This window comes from Cupressus sempervirens, chromosome 8, assembly GCF_028749045.1.
Source record: "Cupressus sempervirens isolate cs-2001-9-10 chromosome 8, ASM2874904v1, whole genome shotgun sequence".
NCBI classification, from domain to species: domain Eukaryota; kingdom Viridiplantae; phylum Streptophyta; class Pinopsida; order Cupressales; family Cupressaceae; genus Cupressus; species Cupressus sempervirens.
In genome coordinates, this window is record NC_143125.1 from 62,469,424 (window position 1) to 62,492,554 (window position 23,131).

General features: G+C 36.6%; 1 protein-coding gene and 1 long non-coding RNA gene across 3 annotated transcripts in view; one reads left to right on the forward strand and one right to left on the reverse strand.

The window, feature by feature from the left end:
* Nucleotides 1–23,131, forward strand: part of LOC149541610 (uncharacterized) — a 125,726-nt gene that overhangs the window by 99,335 nt on the left and 3,260 nt on the right. The window lies entirely within an intron of this gene.
* LOC149541611 (putative disease resistance protein At1g61300) lies at nt 7,213–11,134 on the reverse strand. Its single transcript, XM_089796792.1, has one exon. It carries the CDS (start codon nt 10,942–10,944, stop codon nt 8,119–8,121), a length of 2,826 nt encoding a protein of 941 aa, XP_089652918.1. The 5' UTR covers nt 10,945–11,134; the 3' UTR covers nt 7,213–8,118.

The following is a 23,131-nucleotide window of genomic DNA, read 5'->3' on the forward strand; positions in this document are numbered from 1 at the left end:
TATGAAATCCATGATGAGAGGCGTTTATAGCCTAGAGGAAATCACGCAACAAGCGCTCAAGCTTGAGGTACAAGGCCTTCGAAGGTGCCTAACAGGAGGAATAGTAAACATGAGTGGCTACCAACACTTTGGAGCAAATCTGAAAATTTTCAGTTAAGGAAAGAGGTTTGGTAATCTAGTATTCTAACTTCTCTGTCCTGGCAAGAACAAACATTCCAAAGCTCCACAAGGGAGGCTTGGAAGGCAAAGAATATGCCAAGAAAGTGAAACACTACGCAATGTTGAATCCATTTCCATTGATACTGGTCAAGCCAAGGTGACCGTGGAAGGAAGGAGTGTCTGTAACAAAGAGTCTTGTGCTACTGAATGGCCGAGCCAAAGGCCAAGTAGAAAGTGTCCAATCACTACAAGGCATTAGAAACGTTTTCCTCAATGAGAGTGAGAAAGGAATCATCGACGAAATGACCATTAACCAGTTGCTTAGAGGAGTCTAGGAGAGCAATGCCACACACCCGACCAACAAAAATTACATTAGCAAGTAACATAGAGAGCAAGTGCGAGAGGGCATCCTTGGCAAATAGATCTGTAGAGTCCAAAGGGCTTAGATTGCCGCCCATTAATGGTGATGCATGAAGAGGCATGCCCAAAAAGCATTTGGACTGATTGCAAAAAAATTGGGCCAAACCCCAACGCCTGTAGCATAGCTAGAATGAAAGGCTACTCAATATGATTGTAGGCTTTGGCAAAGTCAATTTTGAGGAACATGGCCTACTGTTTAGATTGATGGGCCCATTCCATGTCTTCCAAACTGCAATGATATTATCCAAAATATATCTGGACTTAATGAAGCCAGTCTACTTAGGACGCACAATCTGTGGTAGAAGATGCTGAATCTTGAGGGAAAGGGCTTTGGCAATGATTTTGTATCAAAAGAGTAATGGGTCTCTAGTTGCAAATGTCCTTCGGGTCACCAGCTTTAGGTATGAATTTTATATTGCCTTTGTTAATTATGCTCCCTAGTGATTGAGTATGAAAAGCTTCAGGATATGGCATCTCAAAAGGACTTGTAAAATTCGCAAGGGAAACCATCACACCCAGGAGCTTTATCATCCGCCATAGAAAGCACAACCTCCTTAAGATTTGCAAGTGTAAGCATTTGCTCAAAAAAATATGTTGCTTAGGTGTAAGCCTGTTAGGGGTGACAGAGATGCACATCAGCAAAGCTTGCTCTCGCGCAATGGAATTTCCTTGCGTAGTGAAAACCTTCTTGTAATGGTGCACAAACGCCTAGAGAATATTACGAAGCTCACACAATGTTTGGTGACCATCCTTAATTCTCTTAAAACCAACAAAAGAGTGATGAGCTCGCAGAGCTTGGAAAAATTCATTGGAAGCCTGATCACCAACCTTCAATAGTGAAGGCGGGCCTTGATCTGAGCTCCCTGAGTGACATAGCTATTTGCAACTTGCTTGTGGTGGCGGAGGTTGGCGAGTAGGATTTGCAGATCTGTATCGAAGGAATTTGTGGCCAAGGCTTCAACAGTAGTACAAAGATCTTTAGTGGTAGCCTTATAGGATCTACAACGATACTTGGCTAGCTACTTGTTGTAAATGTGAAGAAACCTCGCAGTACGGGTGATGGCGTCATTCCACCATTTAATCCACCTAAGATGAATATGGGGCTAGGGTTCAATGTTCCAGATACACAAGATATGAGCAGAGGTGGGAGCATGAGCCAAAAGCGAAGTGTTGAGGAAAAATTGCATTTTACAAGTACAGTGTTGAGCTATTTGGCAGATAATGGAAAAGTAAATGGGATAGAGGTTTGACAAAGTCACATTCGACAGGGGAGTGACAGGTAATTCCATATCTTTAGAGAAAGAGAAGAATGATTGAGCCGTAATCATGGCACAATCAAGCCTTTTAAGAACCCTGTTAGAGCTAGCTCAAAAATTGGACCAAGTGTGCCAAACCCCACCAGGATGGCGATAGTTAGCATTGGGATCAAACAGGTCGAGTATATTATGCATGTCAAACCAAGCCTCTCTTTCACTAGTAGTCCAATGAAAAGGCAATAATCCAACTTTGTCAAACGTCAGTTCGACCATGTTAAAATCCCCACATAAAACCCAGGTGATAGGTGGGAGATGATCTGCCATCCAATGCCATAGTTGAGAGCATTCCACTGCATCATTGGGAGCATAAACATTGACAACACCAAAGGAATGATTCTGAAAAGACAACAAAAGCCACACAATTCTTTGTATGGGATCTGAACAATGTAAAATAATTGAAGAAATTAAATGAGGTGAGAGAAGAGTAATAGCACCACCTTGACCAACTTCATGTTGGGAAGAAAACATGGCACTATCCAGCCCAATAACGCGATAGACTGAGTTGAGAAGAAACCTAACAATTTTGACTTCTTGAAGGCAAAGAAAATCCAGGTGACCAAGCTTGCGCTTGGTATCACGAACAGGTGACCAAGCTTGCGCTTGGTGACTTTTTGAGGAGGTTTGTTAGGCCTTGCACATTCTAGGATAAAAAAATTCACCATGAAAAGGCTTGAATGCCATCTTAGTCCCCAAGAGAGGTGAAACTATTATGCAAGAACGCAGTGGAAGGGTTGAGGGAGGGGCCTCCAATGGAGATGAACCTCCTTTTCTCCCCGCCATCAGCATGCTCACTTCAGCCATCTGGGCTACGTGAACGACGAAGGGACTATGTAGAAATCATTGAATTCGTTTGTTGCGCACAAACCTAGTTGGGCCGAGAATCTGTATCAACAAAGCTTGCCTTCCCTTGAGAACCAAGGTTTGAAGGAGGCGGCGTCAAGAGCAAAGGAATCAGAGAAATAGGTGACGCCACACTAGAGGTGGCCCGACCAATATCCTGCGAGGGTTGATTTGCAACAGAGGAACTTGCTTTAGAACCAACATTGCTTTTGGCCTTCTTGATGACAGTAGTGCATTCATCTTTTTTCGCAGCCTTAGCAGGCTTAACCTCCTTGGTTGGTTGCTTGTTGCGCTCGAGCAAAGGACAATCCCTAATCTTGTGCTCAACAGATTGGTATCGATAGTAAGTGTTTACGAGGTTTAGGTAAAGCACCTTGTAGGAGAAGGTGGTAGTACCAATTTGGATATCCATTGTTTCTTTGAGGTCTCGAGAGAAGTCGACCTCCACACAAACCCTACGCTGGGGACGAGCATTGTAGAGCTTGTCAGGCTCAAGGCTTATCACCTTGCCGACAATATGTGCAATAGCTTGCAAACAGGACCAATTCGATATAGAGAGATTAGGAAATTCAACCCAAACTGGGACTTTAAGCTTTTGGCCATTGGGACTATAAAGTCTTTGGACCATCTCTGGAAGACCAAGAGGTTAGACCGAACAGACCAAGGGCCACGGGTGAACACATGTTCAGCCTAGCTTGGGTTACCAAAACGGGACAAAAAGAAACCCTTGGTGAGGCTTTGAACGCCCTCATGGCGGACACGCTAGGGTGCCTAGACCTTGGAAAACCACTCACAAAGCATGCTTTTAGGAGTGTGGCCAATGAAATAGCCTATTAAGGTTTGTTGCTCAAGCGATGTGCAAACAGAATCAAAATCTTTCATATTGAGAACATTATCAGGTGAGGAATTACCTTGGGGAACACCTTGGGGACGAACTTGCGTGAACTTTTTCTTGGAGGAGCCATTAGCATCAATAGCAGCAACTCTAGCACCAACATCAACAATTGGGCTAGAGAAGGACGAGGCCATTATAACCTAAAATGTATACTACAGTAAATGCAGAATGACAGGCGGCATAAAAGAAAGGTCTCTGAGAAAAGTCATACAAACCTTAATTTCCCATCATTGTCTCGTAGAGCCAATATATTTTTCTTTGTAACTCATCTCATTTCCAAAATTGACTTTTGAATCCTTGTGTTCCCTATTAGCACGCATAGTGAAGATCGTCTCTCCAAAAATTTGGATTTCAAAGTTGCTAGATTCATGAACTTGAGATAATAGTTGGTTGCCATAATGTTTAATATTGCATATACTGCAAATCCTATACTGATCTAAGCTACCACATTCAAAAAGATTTTGTTGACTCCTTAAAGATGTTGAGTGGATTTTGTTGGGTGTTTAAAGCTTGTGTTTTTGGCATAGTTTATTGGATACAATGCAAGTTTTTCAATGTGATATAGGGTTAGGCTAAAAGCTCACACTATATAGTCTATCGGTTAATTACAATGGTACAAGTTACGATTTGATAACAAAAGGAACATTTTGTTATAGCTGCATACATATTTGAGAAAATAAAGCTCATTGAGAACATGACAACTGGCATACTTCAAGATTCTGCCCAGCTATCAACAATACACATGAGAAAATGGAAGAACTTATGGGAAATACAAATAATGCTATCACGACAGCTTTTTTTAAAAATGGAACAAACTAAAACCAATCTTTGTACAACTACTTCAATCTATTTGCAATATTACACCATCACTATAAGCTTGGCATACACATCAAACATAAGCTTGGTGAGTTCTCTATCAAACACAAGCATCAAAAAAATATCAAATATCCAGCTAAAAGCCCAAACTTCAAAAGATCCTAGGGATACACTATTTTCGAGAAATAGCATATTTTACATTCCCCCATAAATACCATACTTAAAGTCGCATTATGTTCAAGCTTTGGCATCAACATTTCGGGATCAACTAATATCTAATATACAATTAAAGGAACTTATAACATGTCTCTATTACAAACAACCATCCATCTTGCATTATAAAATTATTTTTATTCTCAAATGATAACACTTGAATGAAATGCAAGTTTGGCAAATTCAAATGTACATTGTCAACAGTTCGCTTGAGGAGGAACTCATTTTCTTGCAATTTTTTTCAAACAAATGACACGCTTCTTTAGACAAACTATTGGCAACCATTCTCAACAAACATAAAGTCATCCATCACATCATTTTAGGAAATTTGTGAAATACTTGGTAGAATCAATAGTAACACTAATTCTTCCAACCTGCTCCTGCTAATTTGAGGAACTATGTCAAAAAAATCAATGTGCCTTACCTATGCTTTCATATTTTGTATACATGTTTGTTGAGGTAGTTGACACTAGCCTTTTGGCATAGGTGGGGAGCATGTTGGCAAAGTTTGCAAATACTTGCACTATATAGCTCAGCTCAAAGTTGCTTCAAATCTTGTGGCTTGTATTAGAATAGATTTTCTAGAGGCACCTCTATACAATGCAAGAATTTAGGATTATTCCTAATCCTTTGGTTGAGCGACCTTACCTACCCTAGCTTCAATCTTTGGTGCTTTCTAGCTATTGCAAATAACTCACAGGGAATCACTCATATTCATTCCCACTCCTTCTGTTCTTGTCAATTGCATTTTCTTTCTTTTGTTGAGGCTAATTCAATTTTTCCTTGAAGACAAATATAATCAAACAAAATTTGTGGTCACTCCTTGTAGGATTACAAAGGGTGTTATTGTATGGCCATTTGGGAACACCTTGCACATGCATTTTAAGAGGAGGATGGCAAAAAAACATTGACAAGCTGAAGCATTTACTGCAAGATTTTACAACTAAATAGGATTTGATTGAAATCTGACTTGATTTAAAACTTTAATTGACATTAGACTTTGTTTGATTAGTTGATTTCCCTGTGATTGAAAAGTTGACAGTAATTGAAACCAACAAACAACTTCTTAAGTGGATTTCGACATAAGATAGGGTTTAGTGAAACCCCATGTATTATGAGCTAATAATTCATTAGTAACAAGCTATGTACATGTAATATGTAAACTAAATTCATATGTCTAAAGTTTAATTCACTTATGTTTTTCTTACTTCATTTGCGATCTGATCTAGTAATTAAATGTGCATAATTTTCAAATAGATTACAAATATAGATTATATAATAAGATTTGACAAAGTATGTATCATTGAGTTGTAGATACTATTAGAACTTTATTTGGAGTAACCTTAAAGGAAAGTTATGAGGAGATCCAATTAAAAAGATGACCATTTTATCAAAAATGACTAACGTCTTCGTCTTTTAGGTGACAATATCAAAGGTTTGAAAAACCAACCAATATTAGGATGATATTATTAGGTCCTACTTTGACTCAAGCTACTCCTAAGATATGGTTGATTCCATCAAGACTCTATTTGGTCCGGATTGAGACACTTGTCTCAACCTTGTCCAAGCCTCCTACCAGCTTAAAAAATATATAAGAGATATACTAGGATAGCATAATAGAGATTTCCCTTGATGTTGTGTGCTTGAGCATATACATCAAGATTGCCTAACAATGTTATTTTGTCTATTTTATTTCTAGTTTTGAAATAACACTTTCAATCACATTCTAGATTATTACTGTTTATTAGTATATTCTAATTTCTAACAATATGATATTTTGCAAAGAGCTCTAAATAGAATTTGGAGAGTTTGTAGAATTCTTATGATAGTTAACTAATAAAAAAAGATAAAATATGTACACATATAGATGCATATTTTATCCTTCAAAATTTTCAACTAATAATGAAGATATTTAGGTTATAAAGAGAACTTTTCTTAGGCAAAACCATTTTTAAATTTTATATACAATCAGTAACATATGGCACAAAGTTGTATATCATTGGATTTTATGGATTACACTACAGAAGAGCTAGGGGACATATAAATAGATTTGGTTTAAGGTCCAATTATTATTGACAATCTGGAATTTCATAAAGTATATTTTCTCCTAAGAGAATCTTGTAGATATATAGGTGTTCTTTTTTAGATCTTTGCTAAGTGGTTTATCCTAAATATGATATTGCACTTGTAATCAATTTAGATAGGTAAATTTTGTTTTCTTGGACATAAAATGATAACGAGTTGCGCACATTCTACCTCTTTCACGAGATTCTACCCTTTTCCTTGTAATTAATACCACTTCAAAAGGAACAAACATACAAAGCACTTGGTATTCTTACAAACAAAGAAAACAAATCGGTTGGTACTGGTAGCAGCAGGCTCTAAAGGCCCTGACATAAGGTGGGTCCCCATTAGGGGTTACGAGCCAGTTGTCACCCATGTAGACAATGCCACCACATTAACTGTTATCTCCGCCACCCCCCCCCCCTTCCAATTACTGTTAAATCTAAAAGATAAATTGCAAACTATAAAACAAAGAAAGAGACAAATGACTTATCCTGGTTCGCCACAAATGTGGCTATGTCCAGGCTGAAGAGCAAAGCCTATCTTTTATTGAGTCATTGCAACTTGTAGCTTACATACACAGGGCTATTCCCTTATATTTATACAACAGTCTTCACGAGAAGACAAAGAGACAAATGAGAGGAATATGAAATGAATAGACATGACTGTTGGACTTCACATTCAACAATCTCCCACTTGAAGTTCAACTTATGCTGCAACCTCATATCTGAACAACCTCACTTAAACTCTGCTCTTCCGGATCTTACATGCTCTGATACCAATTGTTAAATCTAAAAGATAAATTGCAAACTTTAAAATAAAGAAAGAGACGCATGATTTATCCTGGTTCACCACAAATGTGGCTACGTCCAGACTGAAGAGCAGAGCCTATCTTTATTGAGTCATTGCAACTTGTAGCTTACATACACAAGGCTTTGCCCTTATATTTATACAACAGTCTTCACAAGAAGACAAAGAGACAAATGAGAGGAACATGAAATGAATAGACATGACTGTTGGACTTCACATCCAACAATTACTGCCAAAAAACCCCGGTACCTGTACACAAACACGCCAAAACAAATCACCATGAACACCAATAGTATTTGCTTTTTTTCATTTTTTTAGTTTTCTTGATTGCTGATTGGTCCATTTCTTCAAAAATTACTATATCGGCAATGGGTATTGGACGAACATTTTAAAATGACACTTTTAGACCACGTCACACTCTACGAGTTGTACAAAGACCTCCGTGAATGTGGGAAAACCGAAAGATTAGCTTTAAGCTCTTCACTCACCTACAAAGGTTCACCGAAAAAATCGGCACATTTTGACATATGGATTAGGAATTGTAGGTGCACGAAGTTAGCCTGGGCAGTTACTAGATTGTTTCCCCTACTCACAACTGAATTTGATATTATTCTGTTTGAAATGATTCCAATAAAGGCCATCCTCCTTGAGTCGGGGATCAGTTTTACAAGCTTCAATGCTGATCACTTTTAACTCCTCGAGATGCTTCAGTCTTTTCAAGCCTTTGGGTAATCCTATTAGCTGGCTGCAATTCTGCAAGCGAAAGTACTTTAGCTTTGGCATTGCATTCTCTTTCACAGATGGAAAGCTCCTCAGAAGGGCAAAGTCTTCGATGACGAAGGTCTCCAGTTTGGGAAATGATGGGGACCTTCCAAACTCTGAGGGGAACTCGGTGCAATGGTTGTTCTGCAATAGGATGAGTCGCTGTAAGTTTGGCATTGTTTGCAGAGGTCGATAGTTTGCAGAATGATCTCCCTTTAGGACAAGCACCATGAGGTTCTCAAGATTAGAAATCCATGTGGGCAGCACGCAGTTGTGTAGGTGAAGAATTTCCAGTCGCCTCATGAGAGACATGTCGTCAGGAAGGTGAATGAGAGTATTATCATCGGAATTCTTGAAAAAGAGCTTCCGCATCTGTGTCATCTCTCCGAAGATTCCCTCTCTAAGACCTTGGGAACCGCTGAGAATAATTGAGAGCTGTTGGAGCATAGTCAAACCTTTCAAACCCATCAGCTGTAACGCATTCGGTGCCTGTTTTTTGAATGCAACCTGTCCTAATTTTCGTAAAGAGACAAGTTTGGATACTCCACCAGGTAGGAATTCTAATTTTTCACAACCTTTAGTATTTAGATGCAGCAATAACTGATGTTTAGCTATACCTGAATGCAAAGTTGTCAAATTCTCGCATTCACTAACGTCGAGGAAAAGGAGATTTGTGAGAGCACTCAAGCAATTGGGCAGCTTCTCAATTTCCGTCCTGGACAAATTAAGGAATTTCAAATGCGTTAACTTTGCAATAGACCTTGGCAATGATCTGACGGTGGTCTGACTCACGTCTAACACCCTCATACGTCTCAGTTTGCTGAAAAATCGTGAAGAAATTGATTTGAGACGAAGATTCTTCCACAGGAGCAAGGTACGCAGCTCAGGAGAAGCAATGGATTTGTTGATGGTAGTTATTTCATTTTTAATCAATGAAATCCTCCGTAAGCCCCTGCATTTTTCTGCAGGAAAATTTTCCAAGCTTCTTCCAGCCTGGTATAAACACTTTGTGTTCTTCTGAGACTCTAAAAGAGCTAACTCATGTAGCAGATCATGCATTTTACAATATTTGATCATATCATCTTTCCCATCATACGGTACAAATTCAATCATACTACGATCAACGAGCTGGTTTAGATAAGATCGTCCTAGCTCGTATGGATCCTCTGTTTCTTCAGGATTAACAAATCCTTCAGAAATCCATACTTGTACTAGATATTCACAACCCATCCTAGTGTCCTCCGGGTATGCAGAACAAAAAAGGAAACAATGTTTGAGATAATCAGGCAGTGCATCGAAACTTAACCTGAGAATTGGCAGAACGTCGTCCCTGATTGTGCTGACTTGATTTAACCGGTTCAAGGTGGATTCCCACTGGTTAGGAAGCCGGCTGACGTTTGCCATGGATCTTGCTACTGTCTTCAGAGTTAACGGCAATCCCGAGCACTTTCTTGCAATGCCTTTGGCCGTTTCCTTCAGCCTCTCTGAAAGACTCTCAATTTCGTCGCTACGGAACGCATGTTTGCAGAACAGCTTCCAACTATCATCCTGAGACAAACAAGCCATGTCACACATTCGCTGTGCCCCCATCTGTTGTGCAACTTTCTTGTCACGCGTTGAAATCATAACCTTGAAATCGTTAGAAACAATTAATTCCTCTGCTCTTTTGTCCCACACATCGTCCAGAACAAGTAAACACCGAATTCCTTGAAGGTGGCTGCGGATGTTGTCCCTGAGCGCATTCACGCTTAGATGAGCTTGACGTCTGTCTTCAGGGAGTCTTATCTCCGAGGCTATATGCTGGAGCAGCTGCTGAACTGAGAAGCTTTGTGACACTTCGACCCAAATCCGATGGTCAAAAGTTTCTTTCATCGTTTGGCAATCGAACACGAGTTGCAGCAACAAACTTTTGCCTAAGCCTCCCATCCCCGTGACAGCAATGATTCGATGGTCATCCTTGGTCAGCCATTCAACAATCTCTTTCTCATACTTGTCCATTCCCACCGGATTATCATCCATGAGCACTCCACATAGAATATCATCCCTCATTACCACCGGATCACCATCGATGAGCACACCACTGGAGCTTTCAAGAATTCTTTGAATTCTGCGATTCAACACCCGAGTCTTACGGCTCACTTTCAGCGCCCCAATCTTACGGCCCAATATCGACACCGGAATCTCACGACCTAATTTCGATGCCTTGATCAGGTCACTTGATCTTCTTCCACTCTCCACGGAAACTCTATTACTCGTTGCAGAACTCGGCTGCAAGTGCACATCCATGTCTCTAAGGCGTTTGACATACTGGAAGCTTCGGTGAATTCTTTGAATTCTCTCCTTCAACACCCGAATCTTGCGACCCACAAGATAGCGAGAAATGATGTTATTATGCTCCTGAGACGTGTCCTCCAATAAATCGACGGCGTCATCAACGAAATCTTGGAGTTTCTGCAACCAATAACTCATCGTACTGGAATTCGTTGCCCCACGAGTATCATTGAGTAGACATTTGACAGAGTGAAACTCGTCGCATATGAGTTCCAAATCCTCTCTGAAATTGCTAACCAAGGACGCCTCTTGTAAAATCTTTTGCACCAGCTCGGAAGTCAAACGCTCTCCAAGGTGCAGTGCAATAGTTTCATTCATTGTTTCCCTTACCCTCCCACCCCAACATAGCTCGTATTAATAAGAAATTAATCATTGACGTGGCCTTCCCATGAGCTCGCAACGACTTTTCTTTCTGAATGCATTTTGTTTAATTTATGATGAAAATTACACCACAACACAACAAAAAAAACCAAACAAGAGAGGAAAAGTCATGGAGAAACCCAAAATGGGCTCTGCTGGCCACAGGCCCAGTTTATTCTATTTATAAGAAAATGCATATTAAATGTTATCTTGACCATGCATAGAGTTAGCTATTACAATAAATGTTGGAGGATGCTTAGACGGCTAAGGATGCCTTTGGACAGCTACTTGTCTGCTGCTGACGGCTGTTTGTCTGTGGCTATGGATGGTGGAGGAATGACGGATTGGTGGAGGAGTTAATATCAGCCAACGATATAGTGGCTGAACAGTTCAATCCATCGTTCACTACAATTCGTAGATTAAAAGAAGGCAATTTCTTTCTGAATGCGTATTGTTTAATTTAGTGGTTGAACAGTTCAATCCATCGTTCACTGCAATTGGTGGATTAAAAGAGGGCACACATATAATTTGAATAGAAGTTATATATATATATATATATATATATATTTAATGAATAAGAAGTTTTACACATTGACTTACTAGAAAACTTTAGTTTTATATTATCAACTATACACCATTATTAAGGCACTATTAGGGATAAGAAATAGAATTTCCAAAGATTTTACACCGCATTACAATCTGTTTCCTACAACACCATGGCCCTTTTAAAGTTCCTTGAAATGCCTAGTTTTCCTATTGTTTTCAGGTTTTCCCATCGATGACTTTGTGATCATAAACGTTTGAATTTAACAAATAACTTAATACCAATAATAGAAGTGTAAGATATAGAGCTGCAGCTGCATCTTGCTAATTCGCTTGGAGGGATAACCGAGTACACGAGCAGCATAGAGAATGTCAAACCATCATAGATAAGAATCATAGTTTGTAACAATATAAGTGAATTTTTCCTACATTTTTCCTTTTCAGGATCATTGACATTTTGGGTTAAAAAAGCTGGGATATTGAACATGGAGTAACTTAGTGAAGGCATGGGAAATCTTGAGTCAGACTAAAGCAATTGATTAAAATATTGATGTATTTTGGTTTGGATTATCACATTCTCTTTGAATTTAAGAAGCGGCTCATCTATACCGTTTTATGATATCTTCCATACAGTTGAAACATAAATCTACATACAGATTCTTTTGGGGATTCCGAGTGTTCTAGGCAGGTTTCATCTAAATAAACTATGTTGAGAAGAGCTTTTGATTCAAGGAACCAACCCAACACTTACTCTTCTCAGAGAAAAATATTGTTTTAAAAAAAAATTATATTATTAGTTCTTGCCAAAGGCAAGTAAACTATTGGATCTCTTAAATTTCTAAAACTAATTAATTTGTTCAAAAAGATTTTAGAATTATTCTCAGATCAAAATTTATTATAAAGTTCAGATTTTGATTTTATTTAATGAAAAAAACAAAATACCATTAAACTTATTGGTCTGTATTGTAGAAGGCAATGTATAAATTATATTTACTTTCAAAAAAATAATTAATTATATAGCATTAGTGACAACTAAGCTAGCATATTTCAGTGCAATAAATGTATCCTTTAATATCTGTCCAAAAAATTTAATGTCTACCGCCTGCCATAAGTTTAGCTTGTATTTTATTAAAAACTTGGAATGTTGCTTTTTTTCAATCTTTCCTACATGTTTGAAAGCCGGTGATTTTTCTCCTGTGCTCCTCTGGGACAGAAAGGTGGCAATTTCATCGTCCACCACCAAAGATTTTGATATCTGCAATTTCCTTTTGAGTAACTTTTTTCCACTTTCGATATGTTTGGAAGGTGCTTTTACTCTCATCCATTTTCTTCACTGTTGTTCTATGCATTGAATTTAAAATGCTTTGATTTTTGAGTGAATTATAGACAACAAGTAAAGATTTGGGATTGAAATTCTAGTGGACAATTTCTATAGATGCCATTGAAATATTTTTAGAAATAAAATACGATTTGAACTCTAAGGGTTTACAAGTTTTTTTCTTACTATCTTTAGAATTTGATTTTTATGTGACGCTGGTAGGTAACATTTGAAAGAAACTTTATTTCAAAGAATCTTACAATTTTAGCGAGAACGGAAATGCATAGAGAATTGTAAAAATTAACAGTAAGACGGCCAAAGGATCATTGGATTTCATTTTTCTGCTTTTCTATTTTAAGCATGATTCTAAAATTCTAATTTTAAGCAATACCCATCAAATGCCTTGGTACATTTCTTTGTTTCCTTACTTTTTTATTCGTCCTGATGAAACTCTCTCTCCATTTTTGTAGTTTCCCATTTTAAGCCACACTCATGATGTGCCTCAATACAAATCTTGTGGCGCATTGGCAATTAATCTATTTGGTAAAAAATTTCTTGTCAGGTAGCTTTTGGTTTAGATACTACAAAGATGGATATCTCAAGCCTCTTATGTTTGCATAGCCAATTTTTACACTCCAAACATATATGGTGACTAGTAGCTTTGTTGATGAAATTGGCTCACACCCATTTCCTTTGTCGTAGCTTCAGAATACCCACTTCACTTTTTTCAGGCTTTTGAATGGCTTTGGGAAAAACCCATTCCATTTTTCTAAGTTTTTCTTATTTTTCAAGCATCTAAAATCTTTGGGAGCCATACCCATTTCATTTCAAAGCTTGTGAATTTTGTTGGCACAATTTTCCCATGATTTATAGTCGATCTCGGGAGAGCCCATTTTGTTTTCTTGGTGTCCAAGGGGTTTAATATCATTTGTTTAGTGTTTTTAATGTGTTTTCTTGTCTCGATCAAGGTACAAGGAATTGTTTCTAGAGTTTTTGTGAAGGAACAGATAGGATGTATAGCAATAGCAACATCATATCCTTCCATGAGAAACCTGGTGTTAAATATTATCCTTAAAATTCTTTGTGGCTATTTTGTTGAAGACCATATTTCAACCTCTGCTAAGTGTAATGGACAAAAGATTTGCAGAAGGTACAAAGAATTTGAAGATGTTTTCTTGACAAATGTTAGTGTGGAGATTTAATTTAGATTACAATATTTTCCCCAAATAAATATTATATTCAAACCTCAAATTTAGTTCTTATGGAAGCAAAACGTTCTTTATATTTGCAACATCCGCTAAGGAATTTATCAATCATAAATACATTCCTTGCAAATTATAAAGCTTTTTTTAATTCAACCATATTTTATGGTTATTATTTTTCTACACAATGCAAATTTAACAATCATAAATATATTCCTTACAAATTATAAAACTTGTAAAAGAACATTTCATGTTTGACAAATTCAACTTCATAGATCTCTAAACTATGACACATTTAATATCTTAAAATCATCAAATTCGACAAGAACTTTGGCGCTTGCGCCTCTTGTTAACAACTGTACTCAACATTTACTCTTGCAAAGAAAAATATAGATTTTTTAACTATATTATTAACAACTCTAATTTTTACCTCACTATTGATTTTACTTTTTAAAATTAATAAATTATATATTAGTTTTAGATATCTTATTAATTTTGGGTACATATTGTCAAAATAAATTAATTATAATGTATTCATAATGTACTCTTAAATTCAGCTGCAAACTTCATGCTCTCAGCCCCAACTCTCTAATAAGGTAGTTTGTGCTTACAAACATCTTAATGTATTTTTTTCCTATAAAAAGAATTTTGAACGTGTCTTTGTGAGTCATTCTTAAGTGTTCTCTTTTCTTTACCTTCTCTTTTTCATTATTAATTTTTTTCACGGTTTCAGAACACCATGGAATGTGAATTACACATTCTTTTTTGTTCCTCTGGACGGATCATTAATAACACAAATGTACTAGCTTGGGCTATTAACCTTCTACATTGTTTTGCACTAATCAAAGATACAGAGTGTGCAGGACTTACCTCTAGAATTCGGTACTTTTGTTCACCTAATTTGATTGTCACGCTTCGTGGTCTTGACTCATGCACTCCATGACGTTGATACATGTATGGCTACCCCAACAGAATATCACACACATCAAGAGGAGCTACATCATAGATCACATCATCTTTGAATGGTTTTATGGAATATGAAAGACAACATTGCTTGTTTACTTGAATGCCTCACCCTTGGCTCACCCATCCCATAGAATATGGTTGTGCGTGTGATGTTGTCTTCAGATTCAATCTCTTTACAGTCTTAGAATATATCAAATTCTTTTGACTACCACTGTCAACAATAAAATGTAAAGCATTTCCTCTTACCCACATTTGTGAATGAAATAATCTCTCTTCATCATCACGAGAAAATACCTTTGTAGTGGCCATAGTGCCATATGGGTCAGCGTCAATGATTTGTTAATCCTCTTGTTTTCCAACTTCTGTCATCTTGGGTTCAATAGCTTCTTCATGGGTTTCCATCATTAAATTCTTTATAGTTCTACAATCTTTAGTGTTATGAGAGACTTTTATGGATTTCACACCACATACCTAATTCTTGCCCTATTTTCCTTACCTCCCATGTCTTCTTTGTTGGTGAATTTGGAGATGGTTCCTTGGCTATTTGTTTTCCCATTGACTTATTACTTTCACCTTTCCATTTGTTGTTCATTGGATTTTCCCTCCTTCCTCTTTGTTTGAACTTCTCCTCAATTTTTGATGCATATTTGAAAGCACTGGGTAATGTTTCTATATTCAAGAAATCCATTTCAATCTGAATGTATCTATGAAGACCACTCTTATACTTAGAACTCAATTTTTTCTAGGTCTTTGATGCCAAGCTTTGCAAAGAGAACATGAAAAATGTTGGTGTACTCTTGAACTGATTGGTCTTTCTTTTGTTGGAGTAATTTGCATTGCATATATTTGTGTTCATAGGTATCCTCGGGGTAATATTCTTGTTTTATATGCTCTACAAGTTCTTCCCATGTGGGTTTTCCATCAAATACCACAAAAAATTCATGTCCATCTTGAGATTCTTGGGTTTCCTCAGTTGTTAAGTGTAGCTCCCATGCCAACTTCACATGATTCTCAACTTTGAGGAGGGTGAAGGTTATCTTTTCAATATCTAAGAAATTATTAACACAAAAATACCTCTCCAATTTGGACAACTAGTCATCAACAACATTAGCATCAATTTTTCGTTGAAAATTAGAATGTCAAAATCTACTCGCACCTTGAATGGGATTTTTCCGCCAAATTTTGAATTGCTTGGACGGACATGTAACTCTCATTTTTCAAGCATTTATGAAAATTGTTGCATCATTTCTTCACGTTGTTTATTTAATGCCTCTTCTACTAGTGTTATGAGGGATTCATCCGTCCCTTTCGATGATTGTTTTTCCATTTGTGACTGTGTGCGTCTCAAAAGAAGATAATCCGAGAGATCTCTCGTGACCAATCCCAACCTGAACAAGCTTGGATATCGTTGATTTGAATTATGAATTTAGGTTACAATACTTGGCATAGAACTTGCAGTATTGTGGCTAAAATTAATGATTAGAATTGACTGATATGAGATTAAATCATATCTTTTAATTAATTATTATCTCTATCAATTGGAAAGACTTTTCAATTTATTTGGAATTGTCCATTCAATTTCTAATGAAGATGTAGATAAAGCGACCTTTCAACTTCCATGAAGATGTATAAAGAGGCTCAAGTCAAATTCAACAAGGCAGAATGATATGGACATACATCTCGTTTGTTGAGATTAACAATTTGTATCAGATCTTATCTACGTAGGTCATGGACAAACATCTCAACCAGGGGATTGCCCAACTCCTATAGAGTTCATGGACATACATCTCATTCACGGGATAGCCCAACTTTTATGAGCTCGGACACACAACTCCTCTATGGGTTTGTCCAAATTTGATTGATTTGTAGGCATACATCTCATTTACGAGATTGTCCACAATTGCATGAAATTCTATTTAATATTATGTGTAAATTGAATTCCTGATATTGTTTATTATGTGTTTACAATACCATTATTTCCTCTTTCGATATTGTCCTTTGAATTGACAAAACGATTCAGATTAGTGGTATCAGAGCCAAAGATTCAACCAAAGCCAAAGATTCAAAAGCAAAATCCCTCCATCTTCACCTCCTCTGACTGCTAATGATTTCTGCAGCATTCTCCTATTCCAGTTTCTTTGCAATAATCACAGAAGTGGTTGTCACTAGAAATATTTATTAAACCTTGCAGATTTTTGTGGAAACCACATATTTTTAGAGGAGGGAGACAATTGGGATTTGCTTCGTGGAAGATTTAGTTCAAGCTGTTTCGGGCTGAAATCTATTTCACAGAGAACTATTTCTAGAATGTTCCAGAAGATCATGGCCTCGAACGTTCCACAAGCTTCGAGAAACCGACGGAGGAGCATTCGTTTTGCACAAGGTTTTTGTGAGAAGAGAAAAATTGGATTCTTCTTATACAGGCAGAAAGATATGTCGACATCTCCACAGTGGCAGAGTGCTCGGGGGCATCCCATGTGAAATGTCGTGCGGGTCTCTACCGAGAGAAACCTTCCTAAAGATGCCAGAAATACGATCCCCGGCGTGGACAAAAATCTCTCACATGGTAAGGATTCTAGTCAGGGTAAAGATATTGTTCAAGAAAAGGATGATGTACAGAAAAATGCTCTGGATTACCAGTGGGTTAATGATAGACTAGTAAGTATGATTAATGGCAGTAATCAGGCAGTGAGAAAAGGGGTTAGTGCTTTGAGTCGGGCGAAAAGTCCTGTTCTGTCTGGAAAACCTTCAAAATTTTTGAGGTCTGCAGCTTTTTGTCTTCTCTCAACTAATTTATTCACTGCCCCATCAATCTTGAGAAAGGTGTTAAGATGAAAAGATGACAAAGTTGGTGAAAGTTCCTATTATTAACTTTTAAATTGGGAATATATCATTTCAGCTGCCTCCATTGCGAAACCCATGAAGGGAGAAGAAAACAGAGTTGATACACACCATTCAACATCCTTTTCATATTTTTGCCTTGAACAAAACTACTTCTCTCTATTGAACATAATGGAAGAAGAATATTTATCATTCAACAGAATGGAATTCAAATGTTATCTTTGCCCTGCAGTCTTTCCAACTCCTCAAGCTCTTGAATTTCATGCTAACTGCCACGGATCAGGAACCATTCAAGAGACTTTTAACACCACTTTTAATCTTCAATCAAGACCAAATGTTTTACCTTCTCCGAGAATAGAGAACCGAATTTTGGGACCTCAATTTGAAAGGTGGGTAGGACAAGGACGAGGCTATCTAGTTTCAAGCCTGCAACCTCCACCTCCACATTCTCATGGAGTAAGGCTAGGGCCTTCAACTGCATATATGGTTCCTCCTGCGAGACTGGCTTCGCCTCAGCCTTAGCAATAACGACCCAACATGACAAGCTTAGGTCCATAATTACGCTGAAGGCGTTCCTATACTGGAGTTGTCCAACCTCAGAATTACATTGACGGTTCGCAGCGTACAAGGGGAGTGCAAGACGATTGAAGGTGTATAGTTTGTTGATTTTAAACCAAACCGTCCCACCATTCCCTTCTTCTCCTTGCGGACTCCTTTGGACTGTGCGCCATCCAATCTTGCACTTGCATTGGGAGTGGTATCCCACGTGCTAGGAGGGTGGGTGAGGGGTGTTAGTATAGGATAGGGTTTAGGTGGGTTGACGTGGTGGGAGTGTGGGCGGTTAATGATAAAGTAGGGTGTTTTTAGTGTTTAGGATTGGTGTATTAGTTTAGTTAATAGTTAATTTAAGTTAGTTTTTTTTAGTTAGTATTTAAATTTTAGTTTAGTTTGTTTTATTTAAATTTTTAATTTAAGTTAGATTAGTTTAGTTTATTTTATTAAAAAGTTAGTATTGTTATATATTTTAAAAATCTTCATATTATTATTTTGTTCGTTTGTTTTTAAATTTTTATTTTTTTTGTAGCATAGTTGTGTGTTTTGTTAATTTATGAAATTTAATATAAGTTATTTAGTAATGATTAAAATTAGAATTTAGTTTAAAAATTATCTATTGTTAGTATACTACTTTAATCTATTAGGATTTGAAATACAAATATTTCAAACTTGAATTCAATCAAATAACATTAAACACTTGCTTTCATTGAAGCCAATCTTTTTCTAATTTAGATCATGATTTTCTTTCCCAAAATGGAGTTCCTATTACAATTATGGTTAGTATAAGGGATTACAACATACATATTATCATGGATTAGGATTAGGGTAAGGTTAGAATTAGAGTTAGACTTTGGAACACATTTAATTTTATGGTTAAGCATAGGGTTATGGTTAGGATAATGGTTTAGCTTTATGTAATAATTAAAATTAGGGTTATGTTTATAATCTAGGTTATGATCTTTTCCATAATTGACCTTCAAAATTTATTTGGTGTACCTATTTCACACTAAGGTGCAATTGCTAGTTTATTTACAAAGCACCAAATTTAGATGTTATTGTTCCATATGGGTCAATTTTCAGCAACAATTGGGTCAATATGTTTTTACTCATGATCCATGGCAATGTCAACGACTATGAGATCATCATATGCAACATTTCCTTCCTATTGCTTCTTGGGATAATTTGAAGGGCATTTCACATTCACAACACAATTTGGGTAATTTTGTTGATTCTTTAGTACGCAATACAAATTTATACGGTCATAAATATTACAATTTGTAACAGAGAAAGCGGCCATGGTCGTCATCATGAACAACCAAGGAGAGAAGAACAATATAGAAATTAATTCGACTGGTCAGCAACAGTTGCCCGAGGATATTGAAAACAATAACAGAATAGTATGGCATAGATTTGTTAATTATGTTTAATCTATCAATCAAGAAGCCATTGTAAAATATGACAACAGGAAGTTTCAACACACGCGAAGAATGGATATCAATTTTCAACTTTCAAGGTTTTTATAAATTTAAATTTGAGGAGAGTTTTTGAATCCTTTCCAAGAACTAGATTCAGAGCCTTGTCTTCATGTTGACATTGTTACTTCATTTGGAGGATGATGGGGTAGTGGGGCCCATTGCCTCATAAGGAAGGACGAATGATAAGAATTGACTGGCATATTAGATTAAATCAAATCTTTTAATTAATTATTATCTCTATTCAATTGGAAAGACTTTTCAATTTATTTGGAATTGTCCATTTAATTTCTAATGAAAATGTAGATAAAGCGACCTTTCAACTTCCATGAAGATGTATAAAGAGGCTCAAGTCGAATTCAACAAGGTAGAATATATAGACATACATCTCGTTTGCTAAGATTGACAATTTGTATCAGATCTTATCTATGGAGTTCATGGATAGACATCTCAACCATAGGATTGCCCAACTCCTATAGAGTTCATGGGCATACATCTCATTCACGGGATAGCCCAACTTTTATGAGCTCGAACACACAACTCCTCCACGGGTTTGTCCAAATTTGATTGATTTGCAAGCATACATCTCACTTACAAGATTGTCCACAATTACATGAAATTCTATTTAATATTATGAGTAAATTGAATTCTTGATATTGTTTATTATGTGTTTACAATACCACTATTTCTTTCTTTCGGTATTGTCCTTTGAATTGACAAAACGATTCAGATCAGCTTGAGCTAACAAAAAATATTCTCTATAAGTCAAATAACTCAACATGGTTATAAGGTCAAATTTTGTTTAGATAAGTGTTTAATAAAAAATATTAATGATGATTACAACGTAGTAGCAATGAAAGTTGAGAGTGATGGTATTTATGTATTTTTTGGCATCTATTGACAAAATAACTTATATTACCACACGATCTTCCACAAGTGAGTTGTGGCATCAAAGATTTGGTCACTAAAACCATCAAAGTTTGGCTAGATATAAAAGATGAATATGGCTGATGGAACTCCTTTGATAAGAGTAAATACAAGTGTGTGTGGAGGATGCATGGTTGGTAAACAAAATGGAGATAGCTTTGATAAATCAACATGAAGGGTAAGAAAATCTCTTGAACTTATTCATTGTGGTTTATGCGGACCTATGAATTTCCACATCAAAGGGAGGAGCTAGGTACATCTTAACATTCTTTTGATGATTTTTCAGGGAAAGTTTGGGTCTACTTTGTTAAGCAAAAAGACCAAGTGTTTAATAAATATGAAATATAAAGCATTTGTGGAAAACGAAAGTGGGAATAAGATCAAGCAACTAAGAACTGCTAGTAGTGGAGAATATGTAAACATTAAGTTCAAACTTTTTGTGAAAATTACAAGATCAAAAGAAAAGTGACTAACATATATACTCCTCAAGAAAATGTTGTTTCTGAAAGGTAGAATAGGATATTAGTAGAAATGGCACAGTGCATGCTGCAATCAAAAGTTATTCCTTTGTTTCTTTGGGGTGAGGCTGTTAAGATTGCATCTCATGTTTTGAATAGGTCTCTCATTACTTGTCTACAAAATACTACTCTTGAAGAAGCTTGAAGTGGAGAGAAGCTAAATGTTATTTATTTTAAAGTATATGGATGTGAAATTTTCGGTCACATATTAGATGAAGTTGGAGAAAATAATTTTGATAAGAAAGGTCTCAAGTGCATCTTTGTGGGTTATTATGATAACAAGAAGAGATATAGGTTGTACATCTTAGTGTGGAAGATGTTTTTGACACAAGCATAGAATTCTAGTTTAATGAAGGTTTTGAGGATATGGTAAAATCCTCTACTATTCAACATGCAACCATAGATAATGGTGAATCTTCGAATGTTATCTGAGCAAACAACCAAGGTGACCCCTAATACATTTGAAGAATCTTGTTTGTCTCCAAAGATGAAGAATATTCAAGAGATTTATCAAAAGACATAACAACTAAATTATGCTCTAATGACCACCGCAATGAAGAGTAATGACCCTCAAACATATGACGAGGCTAAAGGAAAGGATAAGTGGGAATAATCTATACAAAGTGAATATGATTCTTTGCTAAAGAATAAGACATGGGAATTAGTGGATTTTCTTAAAGACAAGAATGTAATCAACAATAAGTGGGTGCATAAGACTAAGTTCAAGTCTAATGCAAAATACAAAGCTAGATTAGTGGCAAAAGTGTACTCTCCAAAAGATGGAATTTACTACATAGAAATTTTTTCCCCAATAATAAAGATTAATACTTTGAGGACTCTTATAGCATGAGAAGCTCATTTCGAGTGACATCTTCACCAAATGGATGTCAAGAATGCATTCTTAAATGGTGAAATTGATGAAGAGATCTATATGACACAACCACAAGGATTTGAAAGCCTAGGGAAAGAACACATGGTTTGCAAATTAAGGAAGTTTTTATATGGTTTAAAACAACCTCCAAGAGCTTGGTATGCTAAAATTGATGAAAATTCCCAAACCCATGTTTTCCATTAGATCCCTCATGATCCACATTTTCATGTGAAAGCATAATAATAATTGTATTGTATGTTGATGATCTTATCATCACACAATGACACAACATGAACAAAATTAGTGACATAAAAATGAATTTGCAAGATACATTTGAGATTATAGATCTTAGTTTACCGCATTATGTTTTTGGCATCCAGGTATTGCAGAAAGATGATGGAACTTACCTATCTCAAAGAAAGTATTCTCTAGAGTTGTTGAGAACATTTAAAATGGAAGATTTCAAAAGTATCTCTACTCCAATGTCATTAGGATTGAAGTTGACCAAAGATATGGAAGGTGAGGATGTTGATCCTATTTTATATAGGTAGTCGGTTGTTAGTTTGATGTTCTTGACCCACACCAAACCATATATTTTGGGAATATTCATGCTCACAAGATGAAAAATCAATCCAAGTTTGATAATGTCACATGTTAGATTCAAGATCAAGAGATGAATTTTGATCTTAGTAGAGATGTGTTCCTTCCTCTTAATGATTTGGAAGATGGGAGTTGAGTGAGGAGATTTTCTTAAATCACAAGTCTCGAGATGGTTAGCTTCAAGAGGGAGATAGAAGGGTATGTGCAGGATCATGGTGTGCCAAAAAGTGGCGATGTGAAAAAAATAGAGTTTGAACACGTCTAAAAGCGCTTCAAAATTCGCTCTAACTTTTTTCCACCTATTTAGGTACCAAACCTGGAAGGAAAGGTCG

Coding starts and splice junctions, on each gene's coding strand:
- LOC149541611 (XM_089796792.1), bottom strand. CDS start 10,944: ATGAATGAAACTATTGCACTGCACCTTGGAGAGCGTTTGACTTCCGAG.